Source organism: Euphorbia lathyris, chromosome 2 (assembly GCF_963576675.1).
Source record: "Euphorbia lathyris chromosome 2, ddEupLath1.1, whole genome shotgun sequence".
NCBI classification, from domain to species: domain Eukaryota; kingdom Viridiplantae; phylum Streptophyta; class Magnoliopsida; order Malpighiales; family Euphorbiaceae; genus Euphorbia; species Euphorbia lathyris.
This window is the reverse complement of record NC_088911.1, coordinates 95,610,170-95,625,104: the sequence shown is the minus strand read 5'-3', so window position 1 is coordinate 95,625,104 and position 14,935 is coordinate 95,610,170. Positions and strand designations below refer to the sequence as shown.

General features: G+C 31.4%; 1 protein-coding gene across 2 annotated transcripts; it reads right to left on the bottom strand.

Annotated features, from left to right (window-relative positions):
* Positions 1-9,702: 9,702 nt before the first annotated feature.
* Positions 9,703-12,187, bottom strand: LOC136219026 (F-box/FBD/LRR-repeat protein At4g26340-like). Of its 2 annotated transcripts, none has more exons than XM_066006222.1 (4): positions 11,972-12,187; positions 10,662-11,572; positions 10,398-10,562; positions 9,703-10,325 (listed from the first exon to the last, which is right to left on the bottom strand). In XM_066006222.1, the coding sequence occupies exons 2-4, from the start codon at positions 11,565-11,567 to the stop codon at positions 9,981-9,983; spliced, it is 1,416 nt and encodes a 471-aa protein (XP_065862294.1). In that variant the 5' UTR covers positions 11,568-11,572; positions 11,972-12,187; the 3' UTR covers positions 9,703-9,980. The 2 variants fall into 2 exon arrangements, with proteins under 2 accessions (XP_065862294.1, XP_065862295.1); XM_066006223.1 differs by having other exon boundaries at positions 9,703-10,314; positions 10,398-10,534.
* Positions 12,188-14,935: the final 2,748 nt, after the last annotated feature.

Genomic DNA, 14,935 nt, shown 5'->3' with positions numbered 1-14,935 from the left:
GTGAGATTTACTAGCTTGGGTCCTCCAATTTATAACTCGAAGACATATTTGTTGTTTGTTACACGTGTCGCTTTACATTATATTATATTGGATTAAGGTATAAATAGTACTAATATAAGTTTAACAAAGGGTACCAATTTAGGTTATGATAACGGAACGAGACACATCATTGATATCTGTTAAGTTCTGTCAATGCACGTGGAGGGAAAATCAAAACTTAACGGAGTAATAGAAATACCGTGTCCAATCCGTTATCAAGACCTAAATTGATACATTTTTTAAATGTTAAACATATATTGGTGCTATTTTGTACGTTGAACCTAAATTGATACTTCCCTAAAAATCACAGACCTATTTTGATACTTTATCCCTATTATATTTTGTTATTTAACTGATTAATTATTACTATTATTTAATAAAAGGGATAAGGTACTAAAATAGGTCTAAGGTTTTGGGGGAAGTACCAATTTAGGCTCAACGTTCAAAATAGCACCAATATAAGCTTAACATTTATAACATAATATCAATTTAGGCTTAACGTTTACAACATAACATCAATTTAGGAATTACATACAAAATAACACCAATACAGGCTTAATGTTTACAAAATAATACGAATTTAAGCTTAACGTTTACAAAATATATCCAATTTAAACTAAAGGTCACAATTAATCATATTATATTTTTTTCCTATTAATGATACGTCATCTTGTTATTCAGTTTTATATTCTTATTTATTATAATACAATTAATTAGAATTCTCGCCTATTAAGACCTTATATTTATTTTCATCAAAGTTAATTTGGACAGACATGGAACTGAAATTAAAAAAACAAAAAAAGACGGCATGAATATTGTTCAATAACGAACAACAGGGATGAAGTGATTTTGAGATTGAAACCATGATCTGTTGGGAAAAATTAAGGACTAATTTTGTATGAATTGACAAATATATTAGAACCAAAACTGACTTTTAATTGAAGAAGCTGAGGTAGGATAAAAAAAAACAAATAAGGTTTTAATCATGGTTGTCAAAACCGAACAGGTCAAACAACTGGAAAAGACAAAGGGTCAAGAGTTTGATGTTTAACCGGAATCCAACCGGGGTTCAACCGGTATTAAAAAATCATGTGTAAATTATATTTTTATTCATATTTAATCTTATAACATAATATAATATCAACTATATTTATAAAAGTTATGCTCATATAATAACATTTATTTAATATCAAAATATGATATCAAATTAATAAATTTAACATGACAAATAAATATAAAAATTAAAGAAAAGATATACTTTTAAAATTAATAGTGATTATTTTATTTTATTTTTTGAAGCAAAATATCATTAATGAGCCAAAAGTTGGCAAAAGTTTAACACAGAAAGAGAAAGCCCACTAGGGATAATATCAAAGTAACACTGACTAGCAAATTGAGAGGCCGCTCTAGCAAAAGCATGAGCTAAACCGTTTGCTTGTCTTCTAATAAAACGAATAGTGTAACCGTTTTGAGATGATAAAAGTGTGCGACATCGCCCTATAATATCACCAAACTCAGACTGGTCTAAACTTTCAGAAGTAATAGCTTTAACAGTGGACAAGGAATCAGATTCAAATAGAATTTTATTGTAACCTGCCTCCATGGTCCATTCAAGTGCATGTAAGACCGCCCAAGCTTCCGCCTCCCTAACTTCCATAATTCCTTCCACCAGATTTGTCCGGGCCGAGATAAAGGCACCATGTGAATCTCTAAGTACTGCACTACCTCCTGTTTTTCCAAGAATTGTAAATATGCTTGCATCTGTGCAACAGGAAACAATATTAGTCGGTGGTCGGTGCCATAATTTCTGACAGTCGTCCTCCCTAGGTATCACAGAAGGAATTATACTTCGCTCCCTAGTCGTCTTCCAGTCAGCAAGACAACGCTTACTCCTCATAACGACTCCAACGGCAGTAGCAGATTTTTTATTCCAAAAGTAGTCATTCCTCGCCTCCCACCATGAACACAACAACATCATAAAAATCTCAGAATTTTTTGCACCAGCTAATCTGCAAAAATAGAAAAAGAAGCCAGCAAAGTTATCCGCATCAAGGCTTGATTGTTCAATTAAATTAGCAAGGCCCGCCTCCCTCCAAACTTCCATAACTTTTGGAATAGCACAAATAAATGCCAATTATCCTCCAAGTCCCGTGCACACATAACACAATCATCCTCCATGTTAATCCCCCGACTCTTGAGCCGGTGACGAGTTGGGATACAAAATAGTGATTATTTTATTAATAATCAACATGTAAATATGCTAATAGGATATTTTATAATTCAACTTAAATTTAAATTTATTAGATTTTTAAAGTTTTTTTATATATATTTAAAATTTAAATGCTAATTAAACTGTATAATATTGAGAAAATATAATAATTTTTTAATGATATTTATTAAATAGAAAAAATTAATACTAAATCATATTTTAATTATTTAAGTTATAACATTATTATTTATTCTTAAATAGTTAATAATAGACATAAGTGAAATAGTAATGTAGTGGTAAGTATTAGAGTCTATAAACTAAGTCCAAGGTTCAAATCTTACATTTGTCAAAATTTATTTATTTATTTTTAAAGTAAACATGTCTAAAAACTAACCGGCACCAGGTCAACTGGTTCAGGGTTGAACCGATCGGTTTGAGCGGTTCTGGATGGGTTTCAAGGATTTAACAACCAGACCATCTCCGGTTTGGAATTGTGACCAGTTCTAGCCGAACCGGGTTGGACCGGCCGGACTGGTCCGGGTTTGATAACCTTGGTTTTAATTGACAAGAATACTTTTTTTTGAACCAATAATACCATCTTTTATTAAGAATTTGTAGCAAGAATATCGTTAATCAACAAAGGCCGGATAATATAATTGGCAAGAATACTAATTAATTGTATTATAATAAATAAAAATATATAACTAAATAAAAAGATAACATATATCAAGTTAATAGAAAAAGAATATAATATAATTAATTGTGAAGTTTAACTTAAATTAGATATATTTTGTAAATGCTAAGCTTAACTTCGTATTATTTTGTAAACGTTAAGCTTATATTGGTGCTATTTTGTATGTAATTCCTAAATTGATGTTATGTTCTAAATATTAAGCCTAAATTGATATTATGTTCCAAACGTTAAGCCTATATTGGTGCTATTTTGAATGTTGAGCCTAAATTAGTACTTTCTCAAAACCTTAGGGCTATTTTGGTACCTTATCCCTTAATAAAATTATGATTAATTGTGGGTTATGTCTTCAGAAGCTCTTGGAGATGCTCTTAGCTTTCAGTTTTTAACTATAGGTTATATCTTCTACTTTAACTTGTCGGTTATGTCTGTTGATTCCATTTTGTGGGTAAATATAACATGCTTTTCGTTGTTTGATTATCGGTTACATCTTCTGTTTCCGTTTTGTGGGTAACTGGTTTACGTTTTTTAGGTTGATTTATTGTTGACAGATATGTTTCAAAAATAAATAGCAACAGCTTACTTGGTTTTGATGTTGTATGAGTGATCAATAAAATGAGGATTGACATATCTTTCTATTCAATATTTTATCCAATCTTTCTCATCTCGATTTGGGCTAAGTTTTAATATTCATATAGTAGTAGTTGTTGGTATATCAAATCTTTTTCATCTTGAATATTATGAATTGCTTAAGTTGGAACAGCCGGGACCTTGACAATCCCCGGACAGTTTGATCGCTAAGTAAGTTATTGAAAGCTCACAACCCGAACTTGGTCTTCTTAATAGAAACTTTAATGAATAAAAAACGTATTGAAGGTTTACGAAGAAAATTTAGTTCTGATTGTTGTTTCCATTACACTTTCTACATGAGTACTTTTTGCTTCCAAAATTAATGTCATGTAATGCATAAAATGATGAATTCTTTCTGGTGAGGTACAAAGGAGAATAGAGCTCAGCAAATTTACTGGTGTAGCTGGGATAAGTTGAGTACGAGTAAAGATCATGGTGTGTTCGGTTTTCAAAATTCACAGTACTTTAACGAGTAAATTACACCAATGGTATCTGAAATATACCCTAGTTCACACTTTGGTATCTGAATTACATTTTGTCTCAAAAATATACCTCAAGTATGGATGACTGGACAATTTAGTAGTTTTAACCGGCATTAACCAGTCAATTCGAATTTGACCATTTATTTGACTATTTTTAGATATTTTCATATTTACCAAAATACCCTTTAACATCTTCCCTCTCAAATAAGCAACAATATTTTACATCCTAACTTTCTCACCCTATCTTTCACTCTCACGCTCTCTCTCTCTATATATTAATCTCTTCAACATACTCTCTTAATCTCTTGAAGATACTCTCTCTCTCTTAATCTCTCAACAACGTCTCTTGATTCATCACAGATTTTAATAGCACGATCTCTTTTCATGGTATTTCCATCGCCATTATTGTCGGTGCTCCGATTGCTGGTTTCATTGATGGAAGTTTCTTGGTGTCATTTGTTGAGGGAAGACGAATTCGTTGGGTCAAGGAGGAGGGAAATAGAAAAAGATTAATTAAAGTTGCAAAAGGTTCACTAAAGTTGTTGTAATGGCTGAATTGTGGAATTCTTGAGAAAGAAAAAAAAAGCAAAGTGATTTATTGTTTTTTATATTAAGCAGTAAAGAGCATAAAATTGAGATTATGAAACACCAAATTATTAATAAGAGAAAACACCAAAATATTAAATCAATTAAGAAGGCATGTGTGTCTGGTTTATTGTTTTCTAGCAGTGGGACTTGCTCGGTTTGTGAATCTTCCTCTTTCTCTTTTTCGATTTAGATAAGCTTTCTTGCCTCATTTCGTAACAAATCCAATTTAAAGATCAATAAAATATAACAGCAGCAACAGTTGCAACAAATTCAAGTTATAACATTTTGATTTAAGGAATATAAAGAGCTTGCTTTAGATTTACAGAAATGGTTGATTTAAATGAAACCATTTCCTTCAGTTTTGCAATCTTTGAGCCATCTAGAGAGAGAAAGAAATAAGAGAGAGTGATGGAGGAGAGAGAAAGAAACTAGAGAGAGTGTGTGAATGGAGGAGAGAGAAAGACACAAAGAAAGAGAAAATAGTCAAATTTTTAATTAAAAATGGTCAAAGCTCGGGTTGACCGGTTAGTGACTGGCTAAACGTATTAAATTGTCCGGTTACTGTTACTTAAGGTATATTTTTGGGACAAAATGTAATTCAGGTACCAAAGTGTAAACTGGGATATAATCCAGGTACTATTGGTGTAATTTACCCGTACTTTTACTTGGAAGTGTCGGGAAAACATGCTTGAAAATTTATTGATACTCCTAATACGTTGGTTATCAAATAGTTCAAAGTTAAACATTATGCTCGTTGGTCTTTTCTTTCCGCTAAATTGGGCACTAAACCCAAATTTGTTTGGAGTAGAGTATGTAGTTCGATTGAAGTTATCCAAAATGGTTTGCTGAAAAATTGAGAGAGGAGATTCAGTTTCAATATGACATGATCCGTGGTTAATAAATGAAGAAGACCATCACATCACTTCTATTTGCACTAATGAAAACAAATATGCGATACTTTGGGTAGTTTCACTCCACTTTTAAAGGGATGATGGATTGCATTTAAACAAAGATCCATGATATTACTGAGTTCGGGGTTGTTATAGAAGAAATTCGAGATTTTGTTACTTATTCGTCCATATTATTCTGTGACTTTTTTTTCCCTAGATTAACGAACAATGTAGCTCATTCAATGGCTTGTTATTCCCGTTCCAATGCTAATTTCTTTAGTTGTGACAAGGTTTCCATTTTATAATAATAGTCGGCTTTTCTCAAAAAAAAAATGTTGCTAGTGAAAATATCTAATACGAACATGTTTAAATAATCAACAAATAAATTAACTAAATAAAAATTGCAAATAATGATATTGAACGGACTAAACCGTATTCTTTCGATCAGGGCCGCCTTCGACATGGGTCATGAGTGCAACCGCCTAGGGCTCAGGGCTAAAAGGGGTCAACTTTTTTTTGCTATATATTTTTTTATTATAAATGTAGTTCTTTATAATATATATTCAAATGAGACCAAACAATATGGTATTTTAGGTCTAAAATCGACCAAAATTTCTATTTTAAACATTTAAGTACAATTTATTTTATTAAGAGTCTCTTATCCATTATTTCGTCTAGGGTCCATAAAAAATATCAGGACCGGGCATGCTTTGGTAATAATATTACAGAAGTAGAAATACGGTTAAAGAAAAAAATGTGTTTTGTGAAAATAAGAAGAATAATTTTGTTAAGATCAAATAAATACAAATAATTGTTTATGAAAAAACTCTAAAATATTAGTGTTTCTAAAAATAAAAACGCAGTTGTTGTATAAACTTAACTAAACACTAAATTTCATGCGGTTTGTAATGAAACACTAAGTACTGTTTTGAAAAGATAAAATAAACACCCTTTAGTACAAAAATTTCTTAGGTTAATTACACATGTCCTGCAACATCACATATGGAACACTAACTTCACATAATAATCATCAAACTTTACATTTGATTTGATTTTATCCAGATTCTGACAACAATAGTCATAAAAACAATACACATGTACGACATGTAAGCCCAAGTTTTGCACGTGAATTGAAATTATATATATAAAGAGATCTAGTGTGACAATTTTTTTATGGTGAGACAAGTCTTATGATATGACATGGACCAATTTTATAATTAAGTAGGGGAATGTGGCAAATTTGTAAATAGAAGGAAAGAGAAAATTGTTTTATTTTTTTAAAATGTATTTTTAGGAATTTTCCAACCTTGTTTTTCAAAAAAATTTATACCGTTGGACTCGTCTTAATTAGATGGTCATTTTAAGATCTCAGAAGCTCGGGTAAAAAAATTTCCGGTGAACGGAATCCGACGATCTGTTTTTCTGTGAGAAACAAATGCCCAGAAAATTTTTAAAAAATTTCAGAAAATGTAAACATCATTCTGAGAAACTTTAATTCTTAACTCAAAGTGAGATTCCTTACGGTTTAGTCCCAAATCAACGGAATCCGGCGATTACGTGGACGTTTTCCGGTGAGAAACCAGAAAGTGCCCAGAAAATTCTCAAAAAATTTCAAAAAATGTAAAGCATTATTCTAAGAAACTTTGTAGAAGTAGGATTTTGTACGGTTTAGTCTCAATAAAATGTTTTCCTTAATTTTATCCATTTTACATGCTTCAACAATTTATTAGGTCAAAACCGTAAGGAATCTCGTTTTGAGCCAAGAATTAAAGTTTCTTAAAATAATGTTTTACATGTTTCAAAATTTTTTGATAATTTTATGGTCACTTTTTGGTCATACCTTTCAGCACTATGTGTTGGAATATTTTGTTAGAACAATATAAGTATTCTGTTGGAACAATATAACTATTCTGTTGGAACCATTGCTACACAAATTTATTCTGTTGGAATAATATAAGAATTAGAATTATTTTCTAAATAATACAACTAATATAAATTTGAAGATATTATATTAAATACTAAAAAACAAAATGAAATTAAAGACGATAGATAATAAAATTGATTTGGAACAATTGGTAAACTGATTTATTATGTTGGAACAATATAAGTATTACATTGAAATAATATAACTATTTTATTGAAAAAATTGGTACGTTGATTTATTCTGTTGGAACAATATAAGTATTATATTGGAATAAATTGTACACTGATTTGGAACAATTTCGTACACTGTCGGAACAATATAAGTATGATAAAAAATATATTCAAAAAATTCCAAAACATGTAAAACATCATTTTAAGAAACTTTAATTCTTGGCTCAAAGCGAGATTCCTTACAGTTTTGACCCAACAAATTGTTGAAGCATGTAAAATAGATAAAATTAAGGAAAACGTTTTATTGGGACTAAACTGTTAGAAATCCCGCTTCGACCGAAGAATTAAAGTTTCTCAGAATAATATTTTATATTTTTTAGAATGTTTTGAGAATTTTTTGGGCACTTTGTTTCTCGTCGAAAAACGCCCACCCGGATTCTGCTTACCAGAATTTTTGGTAAACTGATTTGGAACAATTGGTAAACTGATTTATTATGTTGGAACAATATAAGTATTATACTGGAATAATATAACTATTTTATTGGAAAAATTGGTATGCTGATTTATTCTGTTGGAACAATATAAGTATTATATTGAAACAAATGGTACATTGATTTGGAACAATTTCGTACACTGTCGGAACAATATAAGTCGGATAAAAAATGTGTTAAGAAAATTATCGAAAAATTCCAAAACATGTAAAACAAAATTTTAAGAAAGTTTAATTCTTGGCTCAAAGCGAGATTCCTTACGGTTTTGACCCAACAAATTGTTGAAGCATGTAAAATAGATAAAATTAAGGAAAATATTTTATTGCGACTAAACTGTAAGAAATATCGCTTCGACCCAACAATTAAAGGTTCTCCGAATAATATTTTACATTTTTTAGAATTTTTTGAGAATTTTTTGGGTACTTTTTTTCTCGCCGAAAAACGTCTACCCGGATTCCGCTCACCGGAATTTTTTTTACCTAACCTTCAGGGATCTCAAAATGACCGTCTAAGTCAGACGAATCTAATAGTATAAAATTTTTCGAAAAACTAGGTTAGAAAGGTCGAGAAAATGTATTTTAACGAAAAGAAATAAAACAATTTTCTTTATCCTCTCTTTTCTTTTATTTACAAATTTGTCACTTTGCCCTTTTCAATTATCATCAAAACTACGTAGTTTTGTTATCTTATATATATATATATAATTAAATTAAAAGCTACTATTTTTATATAAAAAAAAAAGTTAAAAGCAAATGTCGTATAAACATAACCGAACACCAAATTTTCTATGATTTGGAGTGAAACGTTAAACATTGTTTCGAAAGGATGGAACAGTAATATCACAAAAATTTAATTTCTTAATATAACAATCTTCCAACTTTATATTTGATTTCTCATGTAGTCTTTTTATCCAAATTTTGTTAATAATAGTCATAAAAAAATTATATCTCGACAACTAGTAAACCCAGTTTTTGCTTTTGAATTAAAAAAATAAAAAAAGTATATAATTTAACCTTGTTAAGTTCTATTAATGCGAGAAATGGAAAGAGAGGGAAGAAATGAAATTAATTATATTGAGTTTGGTAATATTTATTATTTTAACCCATATATACAAAATATGGCTTATATACCATCTACATGTATGCGTATTCTTGCGTATTCTTGTGACTGTGTATTGTTAGCAATACGGACAAAAGAATGGATAAAGTTAAAATTTATCCCTAATGTTTTTGAAAAAAATACAGATTTACTAATCTTGCAATTTTACCTCTATAATCATTACCAAACTTTAATTTTACCACTACGTAACAAAAACTTTAAACTGACTGATTTAACACGTTGTACCTGTTTTAATAACATAATAAATATTTTATTAATTTTTTTTTATGATTAACTCATATCTGACAAACTTAAAAATAATTTCAACATGCTAACAGAATAAATATTTTAAACATATTTGATATTTAAAATGTCTAATATAATAATTATATTAAATAACAAGTTAAATAACAAAAAAATAGACTGCAACGCTAAATGTAAACTTGCACCATTTCATACTTCCGGAGTAATTCTGTACTTCCCAAAAACGTTAAAAGTAAATTTGTACCTTATCCCATAAAACAACAATATGAGAAATCAAATAAAGATAGATGATTTTAATTTTAAGAAATAAAAAAACAAAAATTAGCATTAATGTTCCATTTTTCCATCCTCATGCTGGAGGACCAAAGGTGTAACTATATACGGCTTCAATTGGTGATACAAAAGAGCTGCTAAATTTACCAAATAACAATTCTTTTATAGTGTAGACCACTTCTTCATAAGGCAGTAGATTTATCAAAATTAGGCCAATCTTTGCATACAACTTCAATCGGTGAAAATAACTTCACAAGTGCTACAACCTCTTTTAAAGCTCATAACTTCGAAAGGGCTAAATCTTCTTCTCAAGCTCAAATTTTCAGACATAGACCTATGCATTTTCTTCTCCGCTATTGGATTTTCACTAAGAACAAATCTGTGGATTATCATTTTCTCCAATACTTCCCCACACTCTAGAAAATACTCAACAATCTGTAGTTCCTCTGGGAAACCCACAAATTCAAAAATTTCAATTGTTTTAAGATGCATGCTTAAACATTCAGGCACAGATTCTGGCCGTTGCCAATTGAAGTGGTTGAAATCTTGGTCATCCAAGGTAAGACTTACAAGTCCCTAAGCAATACAATGATCAAAATTTCATTTATTACAAAGTTAAAGAGATTACAAATGTGAAAGCAAACTTACTTGAGAAAAGATAAGAACTTGTAGATTTGGTGAGGATTCAAGTAAGTTAGGCAACACTTTCCAATCATTTGGTGGTGTTCGCCATCCAAAACTGTCACGAAGCTCCATTGTCTTAAGATTTTTGAATATAGGCAAGGCTGAATCACGAATAATGTTTTGGAGACTCTATAAATTGACAAACATAAACTACAAGATTATCTATGTAGGCATTGCATAGAAAAAAAGATGAATCACTTAATGTAATAAACTTATTTCCAGACATACCTTATCAATTGCTGTCAGACTTAAATATTCAACTTGAGAGATTGCATTGAGTAGGTAAATATCAACAGCTCCAACATTTGCATGAACTAAAGAGGATGTGAAGTTGACAAAATATCTACTTCGTTCATCAATCTGAAGGTACTCCAGGCATGGAGTATTAATCTTAATCTGAATATACCTAGAAATTACAGAGTGAACAATCAACCTTTTCAATGAAGGTACAGAAATATTCATAATTTCCAAGTCATCCTTCAGCCCGAAAATCCTGTAAATAGTTAATTCTTCAAGGACCGGGCAACTAGAAAAGAGTCTTGCTGTGGAAGCATCATCCACAAATTCAAGAAATTGAATCTCAAGGATTTTAAGGCATGGAAAACAAACATATGTAGGCAAGTCAAGTACAAAACTTCCTATTATGCTCAAATCAACAAGAGTATTGTTGGAAAAAAACATCCAAGGCAAATGAGAATAATTGCTCGACATGCCAAGAGATAATTTTTGGACGTTGCAAGTTATTAGAGCACAAATCCATGCATAGAAACTAGGGGCAACATATTTACTGTGAATATCCATATGGCATTTTCGTATATCTGATCCACCATGGTAAAAGATGACCCTATCCACGTATCTCTGGAAGGACATCATCTTAATCATGTAATCATTATCATTTTTATTTTCAGCTTCCTTATCAAGTATCTGAAAATCACAAAAATCAAGATCAGAGGTTAATGTCCAAAGATATTCCCATCTTTTGGACAAAACAGAGGTGGCCATGGCTTCTTTTGTTGGGAGATAGGAAAGTATTTTGCCAATAATTTCATCAGGCAACTTGCTGATCCTGTCGCCTAGAATATCAACAGATTCAGAACACCGCTGATCTTTAGGTATAGGGAAGTTTATATCCATAATTTCTGCAAATGAACAGAGCAAAAGAAAACGCCCCACTAATGTTAGCACGAAAACTAAAAAGAGAAGAAAACAAGCACTTTAATGTCATTAGTCTCAGAGTCTGAAACAACCAGTTAACAAAGCAATGGAAATGGAGGCATGAAATTGAAAGAGAAACAGTCAATTAATCTATTGTTACTGCTCTTAACTTCAATCATCGCTAGATTACACAAGCAGACATGATTTATCAAGATCTAAAAGCTTTAATTAGGAAAAAGAATAAGTAATTCCTAAAATGGAATAGAATAACTAGAGTTACCAGTCATCAAGATGAGAAGATGAAAATTGAAAGCTCGAGTGAGGATTAGGAGATTAAAGCTTTGGGAGAATGAAATTAGAAATAGGGTTAGGGTTTTACCAACCTTTAAGTAGCGACAATGGTAAAGGGACTGAGATTGAATAACGTTGTCGAACCACCCTTAACGGAGGGAGTAATACAGAGGCGTCGCCGATTGAGATTAAGGGAAGAGCAAGAAGAATCGATGGAATGTGGAGAAGATATCAAAAATGAAAATCCAGTCACTTCATACACTACTACTGTACTCTATTGCTTCTCTCTCACTCACCCAACCTGCAATTCAATTTGGTCCATATATAATGAAAAACATATACTAATATATATCTTTATTTTTATTTTTTTTTAAGGAAAACTATACTTTTATAATTATTTTTACTTTTTTTTTTTTAAGGGAAACTATACTTTTATTCAATATAAGTGGGGCTGTAAAAGAGCCCAACCGTTCTGCTGTAAAATGAGCCTAGTCGTTCATAAGTCACTCAGTGGTCGGTTAAATAAAAGCTCAGCTCGATTTGTAAACGAGCTGCTCGTGAGCACGATTTATTGGCTCGGTTTGTAAACAAGCCGAGTTTGAGCGGGCCAAAGCGCGGATCGAAAGTTCGCAAGCAGGCTCGATTAGAACATCTATGAACAAATTTTAATTTTGTAGAAAACTATGTAGTTTCGTGTTAGTTCACAAATATCTAAACTCAATATTATTTCGTTTGTTATTAGATTAGTTCGTTTACAAACATAATAAATGAGTAATAGACGAACTATTTGTAAGCATCTTGTTTATTTATTTACGAACTTTGCTTGTGAGCTTGTTTATGTATACAATTATAGAGTTATTTGCGAGCACACTTTATAAATATAATTAACGATTTACTGACAAACAATTCATGGTTAGATAATTTTCTTAATGAACAAAGTTAAAAGATGATTTTGGGCTCGAAACAAGCTCGAAGTTCAGCTCGAGCTCGTTTATTTTCTAATAAGCTGAGCCGAGTTTGAGCAAGCCAAAGCTCGGCTCAGGCTCGAGCTCGTTAATTTTATAGCGAACCGAACTTGAGCAGGCCAAAGCTCAGCTCGGCTCGATTACAATCCTAATTATAAGGAGAAGCATTCCAATTAGACTACTTCTATTGGGATAAAACTACCAATCAAAGCTGTCACCCTTTTATTTTATTGTCACTACTTTTTGATTTACGTTACAGTCACATTCCACATATCTATAAAAATAAAAATTTCGTATCGCAACCGAAACGAATAATAATATGTTAACTCAATTTTATAATAAAAATAAAAATTTCGTATCGCAACCGAAACGAATAATAATATGTTAACTCAATTTTATAATAATAGAGGACGTACAATTCAAAACTGTATACTCAATCCAAGAAACACACAGTGAATGGAAGTAAACTTGAAAAATTTAAGTCATGTTTAATACGTTGTAATGAAATGTTCATTATAATGGAGACGCATTAATATGGTTAGTCATATTTTTTTTTATGGTAGTCACAGATACAAAACTCTAATTTTTCTTTATAAATTTATGTAATGGGTGTTATAACCAAAACATGCATGAATCTCCATTACGGCTAGCCCTTATTTTTTTTTATTATGAATACTTATTATTCACATTATTAAATGATAAAATGAAAATACCGAGGAAAATAATAAATGGAAACAAATAAATGGAAAAAAATGTGAAAACGGGAATTCAAGGAAAAATGCAAAGAACGTGAAAAACATGCAAACGGTGAAAGAGAAAAACTAGAAAATAAACGTTAAAAGATGAAAAACATGAAAATTGAGAAAGTAGAAAAAACCGCGAAAAATGTGAAAAACGAGAGAAACAAATGTGGAAATGAAAAATAAAAAATAATGCGAAATGTATTCTTAAAAACAAGTAACTTCTAATCAACATTTATTCGATTGAATCAAATAAACATTTTTTTTCTACAAAGTAAAGATAACATATCGTGTTTGAATGCGATGCAAAGGTTGTAGTGCAAAACATTAGTCGGAACCTCTCAGAATATGGAACCGTGATAGAGTGATAGAGGAGATTAGACTTTTAATTTATAACCACCCGACATGTTCGGTTGTTTTTGTTCCAAGGTTAGCGAACGGTGTTGCTCATACATTAGCTAGAAATACCCGTTCCTTTGCTAATTTTTTCATTCATTATTCAATTCATGTATTCATTGACAATATCCTATCTCAAGATATGTCCGTTATTTAATAAAATTGCTTGTTTCTTTCCTAAAAAAAATAAAAATAAAATAACATATCTCTATTTGGAATGTTTCCAATTCAACAAGTTAACTCAATTAATAGTTTGATTAAACTATAGTCCAAGATGGATAGAAGGATTAATGGGTAGGTAGGGAAACGGCCGCTCATCTGTGTCTTTTCCCATCCCTCCGATTCACTCGCTTGGCTCTCTCACTCTGCCTGCGGCTGCTTTCTCTCTTCTGTCCGCTCAATACGCCCGGCGTTTTCTTGCTCTCTCTTCCGTCCGCCCCGCCCGCTAACTCCCAGCGTCTGCTGCTGCTGCTGCTCCGTTGATTTCGAAGTTCTATCTGGGTTTGGAGATCGCCACCTCTCAGCCGCAGATCTGCTGCTCTTTGCCGGATTTAGCGGATCTCCGCTGCCGGCCGTTCGTGGATCTAGTTTCCGCCGCCATCGCTGTTCTCGCGGCTGCCGTTGCTGCTATGTGTTTCTGAATAATAATAATTATTAATAATAATAAAAAAAATAATAATTAATAAACAATAATTACTATTTTGAAATCCTTATTTGAAAAAGAAGTGAACCTGTGCTTCTGCCGTGTGGCTATGTAGTTATTATTAATATAACTTGTCAACAATTTTGGTTGATTGTTTTTTTTTTTTGCCGCGAATCTGGTTGCTATCCGCTCGCTTGCCTTTTGTTTGGCTTTTTTGCGCTCGCATATCTGATGGAGATGGATTGCTCCATTGCTCATCTTTTTTCTAGATCATCTTTCTTGAAGCATGCCTTGCCTGGATCTCGAGATGCT